The sequence below is a fragment of the Taurulus bubalis genome (genome assembly GCF_910589615.1).
Source record: "Taurulus bubalis genome assembly, chromosome: 11".
Taxonomy (NCBI): Eukaryota; Metazoa; Chordata; class Actinopteri; order Perciformes; family Cottidae; genus Taurulus; species Taurulus bubalis.
The window spans coordinates 14,921,566-14,938,437 of NC_136599.1; the positions used below are offsets into that span (position 1 = coordinate 14,921,566).

The 16,872-nt window shown below is 40.5% G+C and overlaps 2 protein-coding genes across 2 annotated transcripts; one reads left to right on the forward strand and one right to left on the reverse strand.

The window, feature by feature from the left end:
* Window positions 1-203: 203 nt before the first annotated feature.
* On the reverse strand, window positions 204-9,680 carry LOC306744002 (structural maintenance of chromosomes protein 1A). Its single transcript, XM_079226559.1, has 22 exons — window positions 9,481-9,680; window positions 9,104-9,362; window positions 8,624-8,764; window positions 8,446-8,528; window positions 8,234-8,333; window positions 7,656-7,763; window positions 7,324-7,509; window positions 6,734-6,913; window positions 6,439-6,585; window positions 6,168-6,305; window positions 5,966-6,082; window positions 5,767-5,873; window positions 5,523-5,664; window positions 5,263-5,408; window positions 5,012-5,165; window positions 4,815-4,925; window positions 2,676-2,832; window positions 2,398-2,552; window positions 2,161-2,312; window positions 1,990-2,059; window positions 1,776-1,886; window positions 204-1,120 (listed from the first exon to the last, which is right to left on the reverse strand). The coding sequence occupies exons 1-22, from the start codon at window positions 9,567-9,569 to the stop codon at window positions 1,040-1,042; spliced, it is 2,934 nt and encodes a 977-aa protein (XP_079082685.1). The 5' UTR covers window positions 9,570-9,680; the 3' UTR covers window positions 204-1,039.
* Window positions 9,681-13,570: 3,890 nt separating this feature from the next.
* ribc1 (RIB43A domain with coiled-coils 1) lies at window positions 13,571-16,665 on the forward strand (the record flags this gene model as incomplete). Its single annotated transcript, XM_079225740.1, has 7 exons — window positions 13,571-13,769; window positions 13,955-14,172; window positions 14,273-14,387; window positions 14,632-14,750; window positions 15,367-15,603; window positions 16,267-16,433; window positions 16,572-16,665. The coding sequence occupies 7 exons, from the start codon at window positions 13,571-13,573 to the stop codon at window positions 16,651-16,653; spliced, it is 1,137 nt and encodes a 378-aa protein (XP_079081866.1). The 3' UTR covers window positions 16,654-16,665.
* Between the last annotated feature and the right edge of the window lie 207 nt (window positions 16,666-16,872).

Consider the following 16,872-nt stretch of genomic DNA (forward strand, 5'->3'; position numbering starts at 1 on the left):
TATATAAAAAAAATAAATAAATAGTACCGCCAAGCAAAGCTCAGGCTCTCCCTCATGGAATGGAAATGAATGCATTAAGATGCATTCTGCAATATAGGTTCAAATTATTGGAAAGGAAAATGCACAAATCTGTCAAAAGCAGCACCTGCTTGCATTACAATGTGAAAGTAAACAAAATAAAAAAGGGGCTTAAATCAGTCAAATTGTATTTATTGAAGTAAGTCAATCAATGAAGCAGACCAAACAGCATTGCCCCTTTTCCATTTTCCTAAAGCTGCTTTAGTTTATCATACAAGGAATATAAAGAGACTGTCGTTATTCATACGGCAAAATAGCCTCAGCACATTTTCTTTGACATTTTCTGACGACATTGTTGACAAACCTCCATGATCTCAATATAGCGCTGCCAGTTGCAGCTTACTGAGAGTATTATTTAGCCATCACACAAGGGAATAGATCCACCATATTATAACAACAGTTTTCTGATTGCGCTTTAAAAAAAAAGAAGAAAAGAGTAGCACATGAAAATGCATACGCAATATATCTCATATTACACACAACAAATGAGAGGCAAGTATTTAAAGCACACAATGGAAAAGAGGGCCGTAAATAGTATAAAAGCTCTGAGAACAAAAACTTGTTCCAGGTAAATTCGCCACATTTTACCACATGATACAAATTCTACAGTCTGTGAAAAAGGTTTCATTCCTTCTCATTTACACTTGATTATAATGATTTATGGATTATTATAATCACTCTTGTATTGCCAAATTGAGAAAGGGCGGGCTTTTATAAATGTACATACATCCTGGTTGTCGCTGACTATACAACAACCCCCCACAACAACAAAAAACCTCACTATTTTACTACTCTAGCATACCCCAAAAAATACATCATTATATTTTTTAAAAAGAAAAGGAAATAACATGTGGGACCTAATGAATACATAATCTGTGACTACAGAATAGGTTAGCAATCCAGAGAGTGTAGCAAAATAATTTGCTTGCTCAATTTGCCAAAACGCTGGTGTTGGCTCGTTTTATTCATTCGGATTTGGGTTGGCATCAGGATACTGGGAGAGGTCAAAAGTAAGCACTTTACTGATGACACAATCTCCTTGCTGTGAGTGAAAGAGAAAGAAAAGCAGTTAATACTTTAATAATTTGTCCAGCAAAAATGTGGATTAATTCAACAGATCAAAATACTTTATTATTACTGGCAGGTTTCTTAGGGAGTCTGACGGGTTTTAATGATGTCATGTTTGAAATTTAGACGTTCGAAATTGGATTTATGACTTATTCGAAATCTATAATACACGATTTCCATAGTATTTACCGAATTATGTGTAGTTATATTTTCTACTTTTTAACACGACATACCTTCCTCAAGGTAATACCAGTAGGTACAATAAGGACCATTATTTATCAACCACATTTTTGCTTACTTCCCAGCTGTATAACAATAATTTATAGTGATATATGTAATCAATTTACTTGACTTGGTCCTAAATGTTTTTTTTTGTTAATTTAAGTTTTTGACAAATTTACACTAAATTGACCTGCATGCACTATCCACTGTTGCACTAAGCTGACATGTGGTTGTATATGTTATACATCTACAGACAGTCTGTAACCACATACAATTTTTTTTTACACATTTTAAGAATTTTTAAGATCAGCATATCTGCTTTAATATGCAATGCTTAAATTAAAGCGTCATGGCTGTTATTTAGTATTTTGCGCTGTATTTTGTAGAGACAATAATGAGAAACACACCTCTGGATAAACACCGATGAGTGAGTCTGCCTTGGTGTAGAATTCCTCTTTCAGAGAAATGACGATGGCCTGGAAGTTCAGCACCGACTGGTCTTTGATATAATTGGCAACCTTGAAGGCACAAATGTAAGGTATGAGTTATGGTGGCATGTTTACATCAAAAGTGACATTGATAAAACACTCAAGTCACTGAAACAATTATAATTTTACAGACCTTTCCGATGTTAGTGTTGTCCAGAGCAGCATCAATCTCATCCAGGACAAAGAAGGGAGCGGGTTTGTAGCTAAAGACACGCAATAAATATGTTGTTGACAATACTTTTGAACACAAATTAATAAATAACATAAACATGTATTAAGACTATGTGCTCGTCCGTTGTTTCACCTGTGAATAGCAAAGAGTAAAGCCAGGGCAGCAACAGTCTTCTCTCCTCCAGACAGGTTGTCCATGGGTCTGAACCTCTTTCCCGGAGCCACACAGTTGTAGTTGATGCCATCCAGGTATGGCTCCTCAGGGTTTTCTGGGCCTAGGAAAGCCTAAAGAAGAGGGACACAATCATTGTAAAAGTTGTGGCTTCACAATACATGCATGTTCTGTGATGTGTGTTTTAAGTTGGCAAACCTGGGCACTGCTGTTGCGTGAGAGGGCCTTGTAGATCTCGTCAATGTTGGTGGCCACAGACTCGAAGCAGTTATTGAAACGATCAAACCTTTCCTTCTTGATCTGCTCAAAGGCTTGCTTGGCCTTCTTGGCTCTCTTACGGGCAGCCTCAAACTCTGAGGGAGAGAAAGAGAAAAGGGGATAACATTATGAAGAGCTCCAGAAAGGTACTGTAACCGGCATCACTTCTTTTTCTCTCTCGTTTAATCCCATCCTCTAACATTATCCTCCCGTCTCACCATCACTGGTCTCTTGGAACTTGTCCCTGACGCTCTCTAGCTTCTCCATAGCCTTCATGTTGGGTGCACTGATCCTCTGAAGGATACTTTGCTGCTCGTTCAGGCGCTGCTGCAGTGTGTTTGTCTCCGCCTTGATCTCCTCCTCGCACAATGCATCCTGTAGGACAGAGGGATTCAATTAAAATTCAACTGGGTCCAGTTAGAAAAAATGTCCTCATGCAACGGTCCGGACCATCACAATGTTAAACTTTCGCTATGATTTAGAGCCATGTGTATTGAAGTAGCCTCGTAATTGCATTAAAGTCTATAAATAAAGAAAGTGCAATGAACTAATATCTCAACAATATTGATAGTCAGTTTTCAAATGAATGAATCATAAATAATATATGAATGAATGATAAATAAATGAATGGTCTTTGCCCTGCAGAATTAAATTCAGTTCATATATATGTGAAGTGATTTCAATCAAAAAAAACAAACACAATATCCATATTATTCTCATCTTCTAAAAAGAGAGAAAACTGTGCAGGGACTAGATCTGTGGTTATAGAAACCACTTGTTTCAGCTCTGTTTACATCTGTTTGTTTTTAGTGAATGACTGCGTTAGGAATCTGGAGGATCGATCATATGGTCTCTTAGACCACTGGTGTCAAACTCAAGGCTTGAAAGCCATGAAATCGCGGAGCCGTTTTCAGTCATTCGCGGGCAAAAAAGAAAAATCCTGTGCATTTATTTTGAAGGGATTTTTTTATGCGGCAGAGTGCCGTTTATTCAATTTCAGTCATATTCATGTAATGTGTTGTAACTCTGTTACGTTGTTCATTCTGTACACATGACATCTATTGCTTCTGTCCATCCAGAGAGGGATTCTCCTCTGTTGCTCTCCTGAAGGTTTCTTCCTGATTTCCCTGTGAAAGGGTTTTTATTATCTTTATTTGGGTAGTTTTTCCTGATCTGATGTGAGGTCCCGGGACAGGAATGTTATGTGTACAGATTGCACATTTTAATTTGTGATTTTGGGCTATATAAAATAAACTGAATTGAATATTCACACACTCCTCAATGCTGCGTTCACAACACACTTTACTTGCGTGAGTTTACACACCGGACTATTTGTGAACCTTTTTTATGTTATGTTCAAAGAGGCTGAACTTATAACATTATTATGTGTGTTGTATTAACTTGTGTCATTAAGATGCACTATGGGGTTTTTAATTGAGTGTGAAAGGGAATATTTCTGTGTTTGGCATACTGTGATACTATCTCAGGTTCAAACTGCACAGTATTTTCATTAAATCAAATTGAGAAGTTGAAAATATTCCTCGCTTTGGTCGCGGCTTGTCATTCCGGGGTGATGGTGAGTCTTGCAGACAGACCAGTTGAACCACTGCCCCAGACCACATGCATGTTCTTATTAGAGTTATGTCCTTCTCAACTGTGACAAAAAAGCTTTGAACAAAGTTAATATAATATCGTGCCTTTGTCATTGTTATTTTCATCTGTTTTAAGTTTGATCTTTGATAAGAGTAATGTGGGTTTCTTAACCATGAATTAAATGGATTTGTGTCATAGTAACAGAGACATTTTAATTTGTAGCTGGTGGGGGAGAGAGACGACAGCTGATCCACTGAATGCATAGGTAGAAAATCCACGGCCCGCCACTGTACAGTTACAACCGGCACTTTGAGCGACCATGATGCTGATGTGGCTCGGGGTGAAAATGAGTTTGACACCCCTGTCTTAGACGCTTTATTTTCTGTGCCTTCATTTTGGATTTGAGTGGGTACGTTTGCTCAAAAGACTTATGCTCGTGGTGGTGCTTCAACTGCCGCTTTTAATAATCAGTCACTGAACATGAGACATACTGGTTTTGAACTGAGTGAACAAGTGCCATAAAATCTAGAAAAGCTGCGACAGTTAAGTGGTTTAGAATAGCTGCCTTTAACTAAATACATTACATCTCTTCACATTTCCTCTTTTGTACATCATTAAGCACGTTGTAGAGAAAAGTGCTTTATTATTATCATTACTTTCAGCTGGAAAACCAAGTAACACAAATACCAATTTAAAATAAAATGAGGGAATTGGTCAAGTTGGACCCTTTAAATATACGGCATCGTTCTCTGTGTGCTAGCTACCTTAAGGTCTTCAGTCAGGATGCCGTAGTCAATCTCTATGAGAGCCTCTTTAGCAAGAACAGTGCTGGATGTCGTCCTCTGGCTGCTCGACTCTTCTGTCTGGGCGCTCCCCTGGTTAAAAAACAAAACAAAAGAAAGATGTCATTTTCTGTTTCACTCCCAAAGGGTAGGGCCTGTAGGAGTGTGTTTGTGTGTACCTCTCCCTGGCTGATATCATCCATCGTTCCAGAACGAAGAGGCAACCTGATGTCCTGCATTTTGCAGGCTTGAAGCAAGTTGTGACGGTCGCTACGCTTCTGCTCCAGTTTGGTCTCAATGGCCGTCACTTCCTTCTGGAGGTGAGTCAACTCCCTGCAAGATACAAAAACGTGTGTAATATTTATCATACAATATATCCATCACATATCATAGGACATCAACAAATTTATGTGCGTTTGCAGCCACTGACTTGTTGGCGCCACCCAGTTTTTTGCGGATCTCTTCCATATCATGGTTCTTATCATTGACTTCAGATTTCTTGGTGAGGTGCTGGTTCTTTAGGTCCTGCAGTTGTGCCATTGTCTCATCAATGATCTTCATGTGTCTGTGCTCCTCCTGCAGGCGGATGAAAAATAAACACAAGTGAACAAGTGAAAAATAACTTGATGTCAAGATTGAGGACAAACTACATTATAAGTAAAGTTGTCATCCTTCACTTTATGTATTTACTTTCTTCAGTCGCTCTATTTCAGCCTCATCCTTCTTGACGGTCTGCTCCCACATCATAACTTTCTCCTGGTCCTCCTTTAGCTGATTCTTCTCATAGTCCACCTGGATGCCCAGGCGGGTCTTCTGGGTCTCAAACTCAAGACTGAAGCAGCAGGTTGTGTGTAAGGTTAAAACAACATAGGAAACAAGTTAAAGAACAATGTGGCAAAACTTGACACTTAAACCGACTCATCACTAAACTCACCGCTTCTTTGCGATCTCATTCTGCCTCTTCACTTTCTCCTCCTCAAACTCTCTGATGTTCCTCACTCCAATCTCCTTACAGAATTCAATAAACACCTCATCCTCCACCTGGAAAACAAAAACATACATATTGACATGACTGAAATACTTCTTATTTATAGACGGGCTTCTAAATGGAGCTCGCTTTGTGTCAGTCTCACCAGGTTCATGCGATCTCGCAGGTCAGTGATCTCCTTCTCACGGGACTGGACGATCCTCTTGATGTCGTTGATGCGAGGGCCAAAGTTTGCCAATTCACTCTCGAGCTTAGACTTCTCCTGCATGACACAAATTAATCAAGTTTAAATGCAACCGCCACTATAGCAATAACAATCAGTGAGAGAAATACTCTACAGGCCGTACCTGCATGTTGAGTGAGAGGTGACGGGTTTTTGTCTGTTCCAGATCACTCTGGGAGTACTTAAGTCTCATCTGCAGACCGTGGGCCTGAGACTGCACCTGACGCAGCTCTGCCTCCTTCCTCTTGGCCTTCATTTGCTCCTACAAAGAAAAAGCATTAAGTGGACATTGTTGTGAATTTACTTCAAATGACAATCTATTAAACTGCAGTCACTGTATGTAGATAAAAAAACGATTCACATTTTTAAGTTGCTCAAGATATGCTGAAAGTTACCTTGAGCTCTTCAGTGAGTTTCTCTTTCTTCTCCTTGAGCTTGTCCACTGCCTTCTCATCCCAGCGCCTGGCCTTGGCCTTTAGGTCGCTCGCTCCTCCAGAGATGACTCCAGACTTCTGGAACAGAGTACCATCCAGGGCTACCGTCTGGACGCAGGCACACAAGGAGAGGTTAGGTGGAAGAACAGACAACATTATCATCTATCAAATCATCAGGTGGACATGTTAAGATTTCCAATCTTTCCATTTTCCTGGCACAAAAATGTAGATTATTGAACTAAATTAAGTTAAATACCTTGTGTCTGTATGGCCCTCCGAAAGCGATCCTTCGTGCATCCTCTACGTTCTCACAGACCAGGGCGTTTCCACAAGCATACTGGAGGGCTTTCTTGATGTGGGGAGGCTCATAACGAATCACATCAATCACCAGTTTGGCTCCTCGCAGCTCTCTCAGTTTCTCATCCGTTGGTTTCACCTAAGATAAGACAAGAGAAAAGCACATTTAAAACTCCAGTGTCTTTTTCAGCAGGAAATTGGTCTGATTTTAAGTTAGAAATTAAAAACCTTTTATAGCTGGATGTAAAAACATAACTGCAAACCAGGCACCTAACTAATTTCAATGAGCAGCTTGTAAATGAACAATACAAATCAAAAGAATGATTTCGGTAGATGTTTACTAGATAATCAGAGTGACAAAATATGCTTTGACATTTTTCTCCTTTGAAGTGTAGTTCTATTGGGCTTAAATAAGGGGTCTAACAGTTTAAGTTTGTGGGCAAAATCTCTTTTTCCCCCAAGCTTGATGTTTTCATTTAGTATTGGCACTTGATAGTGTGTACTTTCACCACTCAAAAAGAGCAATCATCTGTACTTTTAAGTATTCACCTCAAGGTAGTCGAGAGGAAGGAAGGTTTCGGGCTCTCCCCTCTGCTCCTTGATGTATTGAATACAATCTCTGCCAGTCTTCTCTGAGTCAACAATGATGGCGTCCATGTTCTTGCCCAACACTTTGGTCACAGCAATCTGATACTTCTTCTGAGTGGGCTGGCACAGGTCAATTAGACGACCATACTGCGGAAAGAGAGAACAGAATAGTTTTACTAATCAAAGTTTATTCAACATTGTTGTTAAATAAAGTGGGGAAACAAAAAACTGCAGTCCTGAAATTATTGAAAAATTACATAATCGTGTGCTGAATACTGTCACAGTTGTCTTACCACAGAGCCAGGGTAGAGTCTTTTGATACTCTCCATGATCTCAGCCTTGCGCTGCTGACGACTGTTCTCCTGTCTGTCGATTCTGGCGTCTCCCAGCTGCTCCATTACCTACAGCAATAGCCAATAATAATGGGATTCATTAGAGACTTTTCCACAGTTGACATTTTCACTTGTCAGACACAGGTGTAACTAATACCATCATCAACCGGGGTGTCAGTGCCAGGCAGTTAGGTGATGGTTCGGTGTGTCAGTAATCGGTGCATGTTGGCCCACTGGCTTGGATTACTGGCACACCTAACTATCCTTTATTGTATTGATCACATTTGTGTTTTTCCCTGTGGAAATGTCTGTAGTGAGAAACAGCTATTGATTCACATGGAGAAATTTCATTTTCTCCCGATCAATTCCAAGGCACGGATTAGCTATAGACGCAGCAAGAGGTCTCGCTTAAGACACTGATACAAAGTAAGGCCTTTAATCATGAACTCAAACATGGCACACTGAAATTATTGACAGTCAGCCAAGATGACAACATTTAAAGTAAGTTGCTTGTCTTTCTTTGTGGATGTATTAAGCACCTGGTTAAGCTCTGTGTTGATCTCATCAATTCTCCTCTTGGCACCCTCCACCTCTTCGGTCAGCTCCTCCTCCATGCGCTTCTGCTCATCCAGTGACTGCCTGAGGGGTAACAAACAAAACATGAAATAAAGGAGCATAATGGGAAAAGCCTAGTAAATCAATAAGATGAACATAGCACAGTTAAAACACTGCAAAAATGAGAGCGGCATACCTGCTGGTGGTAATGTAATCCTCTAATTTTTCAATACGTTTCTGGTTTTCTTCAATTTCACGTATCTTCTGTTTGATTTTGGCCTGGAGAGAAACAATGAAATATATGGCTGTATGCATTCAAATTGGTTAAATCAATTGAGTCTGACACAGGAAAGCAGCCATCAGTATTTATTTACCTCTGTCTCCACTTTCTTCCTCTCCTCTAAGTCGAGGCGGTCCTGGTCGGCCTTCTGGTCCCGGTTGAACTTCTCCAGCTCCTGTGCCAGTGTGGCAGCACGTTTACTGGCCTCCTCCTTCAGACGATGGTACTGCTTGACCTGGCAGGGGAGAAACAGTGGGTGATATAAAGCCATCCTAACTTTAAGCTCAACTTTCTATGACATCATGACAAAAATGTTAGTTACAATTCACACACCAAAACGTGAAAAGTACATGTGCCAGCATGAATAGATTTTGAGATACTTTGAGAAGTATAGTAGTCAGGTAATATGATAGTCAGCTATTTTTACTGCAATCTTATTACAGTATAAATTAAGAATTATTCCCAGTATTTCAAGTTTATCAACTAAATTAAATCTTGTAATAATACATTATTGAATCCTAATATATTATGTATCCAGGGGCCATCAAATGTGCCTAAAGTTCTAAAAACAGACCTGGTTTTCCTCCAGGGTGAGGTCCTGGCCTTGGCTCTGTGCCTCCTCCTCCATGCGCTCCTCAAAGTCTTGCTTGGTCACCTCCACTGCCTTCATTTCATCATCCAGCTCATCCATGTCCCCCTTGCGTTTCTTGTACATCTTCTGGGCATTTTGCAATGACTTGCGCGCCGCCTCAAGCTTCTTGATCTTATGAGAAGTGTTCTCCTTGGCCTTGATGTACTGTGGCCTCTTTTGGTTCAATTCAGAGTCTTTCTCTCTGTGGGCAGAGGAGTCAAGTAATTAACAAAGCCCAGGTTCTAAATAGCATAGTTATACATCATCTGAGGAGAACATCAAGCCAACTGTGAGTGGACTATCACATAACTGTCACTTACTTGATTTCTTTTTCTACGGTCTGCTGCTCCCTCATCAGTCTGCCCAGCTCCTTCTTCTTGTCCTTCAGCTCCTCCTCCACATGGTCCATCTTTTTACGGTCCTTATCGATCTCCTTGTTTCGCTGGCCCAGCTCTTTGTTCAGCGTCTCAATCTCAGTCTCATTGTGGTACAACTTGAAAAGTTGCAATTGAACACTTGCCCTGGCCACTTCATCTTTCAGACGCTGGTAACGCTCAGCCTAGTGGAAAGATGGGAGCAGAGGCACAGACAACACAGAATAAACAGCAAATACACATCGGTAACTATTTGGAAGCGTATCTCAACAACTAAACTTTTCAGCAAGTAAAATTCCTCTCACAGGACATAAACTTTACATTAAGCATTTCATTTAATTTCCAATTAAAGTTGGACACAAATACATAGAAGTGTACATACCTCCTCTTTCTCTTGCTTTGCTTCTTTGCGCTCAGCAGCAATGTTTTTCTTACGATGGTAATTGAACTGCGTGTCCTCTTCTGCTTTAACCATTTCCTTCTTCCTGCGGTCGTACTCCTGTGCCAGGTCTCCAGAACGTGAGATTTCCTCAAACAGAGCTGTACGCTCCTTGGGGTTCTTCATGGCAATAGACTCCACAGCTCCCTGAAAGGAGAATACGCCGAAAATAACAATTAACAATAGCAACTGCCAACACCATGTTACCTGATATTAATGTAGCACAGAAAAAAAAAATCATGGATGGTTGCATTAACCACACCCCCATGAGTAGAGGCATTAAAGAAAACAAAGCAAACCCACTACGAGGGACATTTAACAATTACTTTTCATCACCAACAACCCAATATTATTTGTGAAATCTTCATCTGCAATAAGCAACTTAAAATAATAATTAAGTGTTCTGAGATCAATGTTAAGCAAAACTGTCTGATCACAAACCTGTGGTTTATTACAGAAGCATTATGAAAGAAACTATATGATTAAAATCATCCGAGAAGAGATTTTTAGGATTTCAGTCTCACCTGGAAGACCAGGAAGTTCCTAGCCTTGATTAGAATGCCAAGTTTTTCCAGCTCTTCACTGTATTCAGGCAGGCCCACCACCTTGCTGTTGATACGGTACTCAGAGGAGGAACCTGGTGCACACGCCACATGCACAATAAAAGGAGATAAAAAGACAGCACATTAATATATTGAAGTCCCGTACAAGATGGCAGCAAGAGTCTTTCATTTACCTTGTCCAATGAAAGAAAGACAATTGTCTTAAGCACTTTAGTACTGGCAGTAACAGTATTGTGGTTGTGCAGTTGTAGGCTGTTAAACACACTAAATTACTTTTTTTTTTATGCTGTAAAGTTCATGCCTTCTAATTTCTATTATAAATGACAGAAGATAGTTATAAAAATGCTGTTTTTCCATGTCACACATATGGCATTAATGATGAAGCATACGATCCAACATGACAGTCAATGGCGGTTCATACCAATGATGGCCCTTGTGAAAGAACGTTCCTCTCCGTTATCTTCCTGGTACACCATGCTGACAAAAGCTCTGTTGGCAGCTGGCTTTCCTACGGGTGCCCCATGAATAAGATCCTTAAGAGTTTTCACACGCAGGTTGCTGGTCTTCTCTGCCAACACGAAGCTGATGGCATCCATAAGGTTGGACTTTCCTACAACAACAGCATTCAGAATTTATTTTAGTAACTTATTCAGATCTAATATGAAAACACAAATATATACAAATATGAGTTACAAGTTTATTTGTTCAGTTTACATTTTGTCAGAAAGGTGAGGATTGTAAAATGTGACTTAATTTCCAAGGCAGTAGTTAGTGGCATTGTATCGGATGTCATAAGAAGGATGCTTATTTCCAAGAGTTCGTTCTCCTCATATGTAACTATGTAAATCCCGCTGAGCATAGTTTATATAGTTCACAAAGATGACAAACTATTACTTTGACAGAGAAAACGTGATCATAATAACAGTTTACAGAAACTAAAACTGATCATAACCAAACATTGTACAAGTTGATAGTCACAAACACATTGAAATAAGCAGTGCAGAATGGTAATGTCAGCTGGTCAGATGATTAGAACGAAAGTTAACGTTGTCCAACTGCATATTTAAGCTACACGTTGTGATATCAAACGTTAAAGACAGCGGGGCATGGATGCACGGTGTTTACAGTTAGCAAACGCTCGCAAGAAGTTTGCATTAGCCGCGAGTTAATATGTACAATCATAACATACCAGATCCATTGGGTCCGATGATCGCAGTAAACTTGTGAAAGGGTCCAATGATCTGTCTTCCTTTGTACGACTTGAAGTTTTCGATCTCTATCAGTTTTAAATAACCCATCTTCGTGATAGTAATGACTCTGTTGTGGGGGGAAAACCTGCAGTGAGTGTTATAGCTGCAGCTCGTAAAATGCTAGCTAGCTAGCTAACGGTACCAACCGATGTTTACCGAGCAAGCAATCTCGAAGACGATGTAGTCACGCAAATAAATGACCCTCTCTGTTCAATATATTGCTGCTCTATGCATACGTCACATTATGAAGTGCATATTTACTTCAATAGTCTAAATAGCTTCATAATCCTAAACAAATAGACGCGATGCGGCGGTGACAACAATGCGCCATTTTACAATCTTACAGGAAGACCCTCGAGCGCGCGAGACGCGAAATCCCGCAGTTTATCGCGAGACCAATGGAACGGTTCTCATGACTACAGTATTGTGTCCCTTATGCTACAACTAACGTTAACGTAGGTTATCTGAGTTCCACAACAATGTATGTTAGTTTAATAGAGTCTTGATGTTTGGTTCCGGTCCAATTATATTTGTTTCAAAGCACGAAGCTCGGCGCTGCACGTACGTGAGTTACCATGGTTACCAAGGGCATACAAACACAACTGGGTCAGACTCACCCGACTTTGTCAACGCCACACTGGACACTAGTGTGACTAGTCACTAAACTAAGGAGATTGTTCGGCTAAATTTGGTCCATCAAAGGTAAGTACTTCTTACAGTTTTTTCTGATTGCTTAGGCACTATCTTTGAAACTATAGGCTATTTTTGCAAAACTCTACACACTAACCACAAAACCTTACACCAAACCAGCAAAACATTAACGTTATATATCTCTTGCAAAAGCAAACAATTCTTGCAAAACTCTTCAAACTCTTTGAAAAACATCTGTTTTTGCGTCAATACAGTACACACAAACCATTATTTGAATAAGCACACGAAGCACCAACTACGCACTGATAGTATAAATGAAAAACACTTGTGGCTTTTGCTTTTTCTGTGTAGTAAACACACATACACACACAAGGGTATCCAAATGCGTACAAATAAGAAAAGTTTAATTTTTGTTCCTAACAGTTAAACAACAAACACAAGCGCAGTAGAAGAAAACAATAACATTCTTCACGTCCTCATCCTCGTCCTCTTCTAATTCTCACACCTCTTACTCTCTGTCCAATATTGGCCTCCATTGTTGTCCAAACCAAATGTTTACCTGTGGCCTATTTATAGTGCTCAAGCTTTGATTTGTAAGTGAACTCATTATCTAAAAGTGTTTTCACATGTGTCAATGTGGAAAAGCAATTGGCAAAATAGTGTAGCAATGTAGAGACCAATGTTTACAGTTTTGCTAGAAGTGTGTTAATGAATTGCAAACTGAGTGTAAAGCAGTGATTTATGTTTACAGTTTTGCAAAAATGTGTTATAAAATTATAAACTGAGTGTAAAGCAGAGAACGTGCATTCAGTTTGGCACACTTGGTAAATGCATTGGCTAAAAGTGTTAATGGTTTCAGAAATCGTGCTTCAAGAATCACTGTTAGTGTTTAAGCATTCAGAAAAAACTGTAACATCCATAATCCTTGTCTGTTAATTGAGAAACATGCATCCAATATGGTTGACTCTACAGGTGTGGCGTTGTCAGGTCGGAATAGGATCAAATCTGACAGAAGATGAATACATCAGGGCCTAGTGGTTCATTTAACACAGTAATTCCTTTCCTGCAATGGTATCAGCTATAGTGATGTAATGCTGTGTCTCCTCCCTCCATGTTCATTAGAAACTGAGAACATGTACAAAGTGGATTTGCCTGTAGACCCATCCATAGAAAATGCTGTGGAGATGCGAAGGTCTGCAGAAACAGCACGCAAGGCCCGGATCTTCAACACCCGGCGGCGCGTGTTGGGCCTCGACCTTGATGCTCTCAACCAACAGGTCCAGGAGAAAAAACATCAGCAAAACATGGAGAAACAACGGGACAAAGCTTTCGGTAAATTATGCGCATGAAGAGAGCCGGGGAGTGGGTCATGATTAAATCAGTTGAACACAACTATTAATCACCTAATACTGAATCCTCTCTTAGAATACTGTCGTAGGTATACCTCCATTTATGAAATCCTCTTTCACCACTAATAAGCATTGATCACAAGTGTCTTTGTTGTCATTGCATTGTAGATAAACTGAGAGAATATCATGATGAAACACTGCTTCAGCAAGACATTGATGAAAGAGAGAAGCAAGCAGCTATACACACCGGACTGACCCAGTATTGGGCCACTCATCAACGTGTAGAGGACACACGTGATGCTGATCTCCAGTGTGGCCTGAAGGGGGCATTCAGGATCACCATTCCAGAGGGTGAGCTGGGGCCTGCAAGTATGCAAATATTTCAGGTAGGAACTTGATGTGAATCAAAAACCGAACAAAATCTAGCAAATGATTAAATGAATAATCGCGTTACTCCACCATAACCATTTTTCTTGTTTCATACAGGGAGAGGATATTGGAGAAGAACAGAGGAGGAGAGAACAAAAGAAAAAGACAGACAGAGATCTGCGAGCACAGAAGGAAGACAATGAGAGAAAGCTATTGAGAGACAACCACAGAGGTAAAAAGAGACAAACACAAGCACACATACTCTGTTATTACTGGTGAGCTAATATGCTGTATGTTGCAGCCTCTGTAGTACACACACAGACACTTCATGCATTCCTGCACAAACAATTACACACTCCTACGCACAGCCTTTATTGCCAGGTGGCATTGATGGATGCTCATCCCAAAGAGCCGTTATGAATGTGTGAGTGTGTACGGCAACAGCTAATGCAGGTGTGAAAAAACACGTGTTACAGAGATGCTGGTGAGCAAAGAGCTGGTGCATCAGGATTGTAGGGGGCTTCAGCTGCGTGCACTAGAAGAGGAGTGTAAGAAAGCTGCCCGCCTCGCACTCAACAACTACAATCAAGCTCTGGTACAGTACACACGTGTGCACAATGCACATACAGATGGACACACAGATGCACACACCACATGCTGATGTGGATGCTCAAAGCAAAATCCACTGGGGTTTTAAGCCCTGACATGGTGTTCTCAGGTGGGATTTAGAAATTGAAATTGCTAATTGAAGATGTTAAGTGATGCGTACACACACTTGCTGCAGGAGGGTGGCCATCATATTAGTTGATATCAAGCAACATGGATGGTTAAACTGCTTTGATGTATGCATGGGCCCTGTCTGTTTTTAAAAGCCTCCATTTAGCGCTGCCCTGATTTGACTGAACGCACTCGACTGAATCCTCCATTGGGAGGCATCATTATAAATCCTTCAGGTCATGGTATTTTTCATGACAATTATGTGGTTTCTCTAATAACAACTCTCATGCACAATGCACAAGCAAATACAACAGACTGAGTGGATCTCTCAGGAGGATATTCACCATATGGCTGACTCTTCGCTCCATGTTAGAAGTAACCACATATTAAAGGTCGGGTTTCATAAAGCTCCTGCTATTCTAACCACCAAGGCAATGATCAATCGACTGTCCTTACATCAGTGGTAAGGCCTCACCATGTCCTGCTCCCCACAGGCGGCGGAGCAGACAGAGACAATGAAGGAGCAGCACAGGAGAGAGGAGAGGGAGAATCTTGCAGAGATGCGGCACACTCTGACATCCGACATGATGACAGAGTGTGCAGAGGCCGCGGCGAGAGAGGTGGGAGGAGGGAGGCTGCCACTGGTTCTGGTAGACAGATGGAAGGGTATGAGTCCTGAACAACTGAGCGTCATCCACAAGGAGAGAGAAGAACAGCATCTTGAGAGACAGGTACTGGAGTGACTCTAAGACACAATGCTCTACCACACACAGGTTACGATGAGCAATTCACGGTCAAGTCACATCGTGCTTTGCTCAAAACTCCTCTTGACTTCCGTCTTTCTGCAGAAATCTATCAAAGCTTTTGACCGGTGACCCTGTAACATTAAACCACTGATGGGTGGCAAATTGAAAGACAGCTTCTTATCAGAGGGAGGAATACCATTCTGCCTAAATGTATTCCCTCTGTTTAACATGCTAGTCTAATCATTATATTTATCTTCTAATTTATTCCGTTCCGTCATCCATCTTTCTGTCTACTTGTAAACCTTTTTTTCCATGTTACATATGTCTAAAGGTTGTGACCAGAGAGGTATTATTCATTTTCTTTAAGTATTTAAATACCTTTTAGAGGCCTGAAAGAAAGTCTAAAAATATACCTAATTTTGACATAAGGTGTAGCAGAAATATGTTGTTCTTCTTCTTTCTTATCCTATTTATCATCTTGGAACTCCTCAGATTCCTCATGCAGACATTGAGTCTTGTTCTAAGGTCCAGGTCCTTAAACACTCCTTCATAAAAAAACATATGAAAGAACGTTTTTAAATGCATTATGCCATATAACACTTCCGCTCAGGTTTAGCATTTATACCTTTCTTTCCTTTCCATCTTTAGAGACAACGTGAAGCTGAGAAGATTCAGGATGCAGCTTTGGAACTCCAGCTCCTGAAGCTGTCCAGAAAAGCAGAGGATGAGGAGTGCATAGCAGAGGAGCTGAGGAGAGAGAAGAGGATTCAGACAGACCAATACAACATGCAGCTGGCCAGAGAGCAACAGGCATAGTGAGCACTGACTATTCAGAGACCAAATGTATTTTGGGTGTAGTTGATAAAGTACTCTGATGTAGGATTCAGATTTAAATAACCATTTTTGGGAACAGTTACTCAGTGTGTGTTTGTGTGTGTCTCTGTGTGCCCCAGCCAGGAGTACCTGAACAAGAAGCTATACACCAACAAACCCAGCAAGGACTACTTTTATCAATTCAACACCAGCTCCCGCTGACCACCACACACAGTACACAGGCTTGTCTCTTTGTGACAATGTGCTAATAAAATCTATTGATTGTTATACTCACGCTCAATATAAATTGAATGTTGTTTAATCAATACATCCTACTTATTTTGGAGTGACACACATGCATTGATTTTATCTACAGATACTGATGACAAAGAAGGGACCCTTTTTGATTTTTTGGTACAGATTGTTCCACGTGTTTTATTT

What these genes read in the sequence shown, in the direction of transcription:
- LOC306744002 (XM_079226559.1), bottom strand. Translation starts at nt 9,569, where the DNA reads ATGGACCATGTGGAGGAGGAGCTGAAGGACAAGAAGAAGGAGCTGGGC. An exon ending in TCAACACAGAGCTTAACCAG is followed by an intron (nt 7,764 to 8,233) that starts GTGCTTAATACA and finishes CTATTGCTGTAG; the next exon opens with GTAATGGAGCAGCTGGGAGA. An exon ending in TGCGAGATCGCATGAACCTG is followed by an intron (nt 5,874 to 5,965) that starts GTGAGACTGACA and finishes TTTGTTTTCCAG; the next exon opens with GTGGAGGATGAGGTGTTTAT.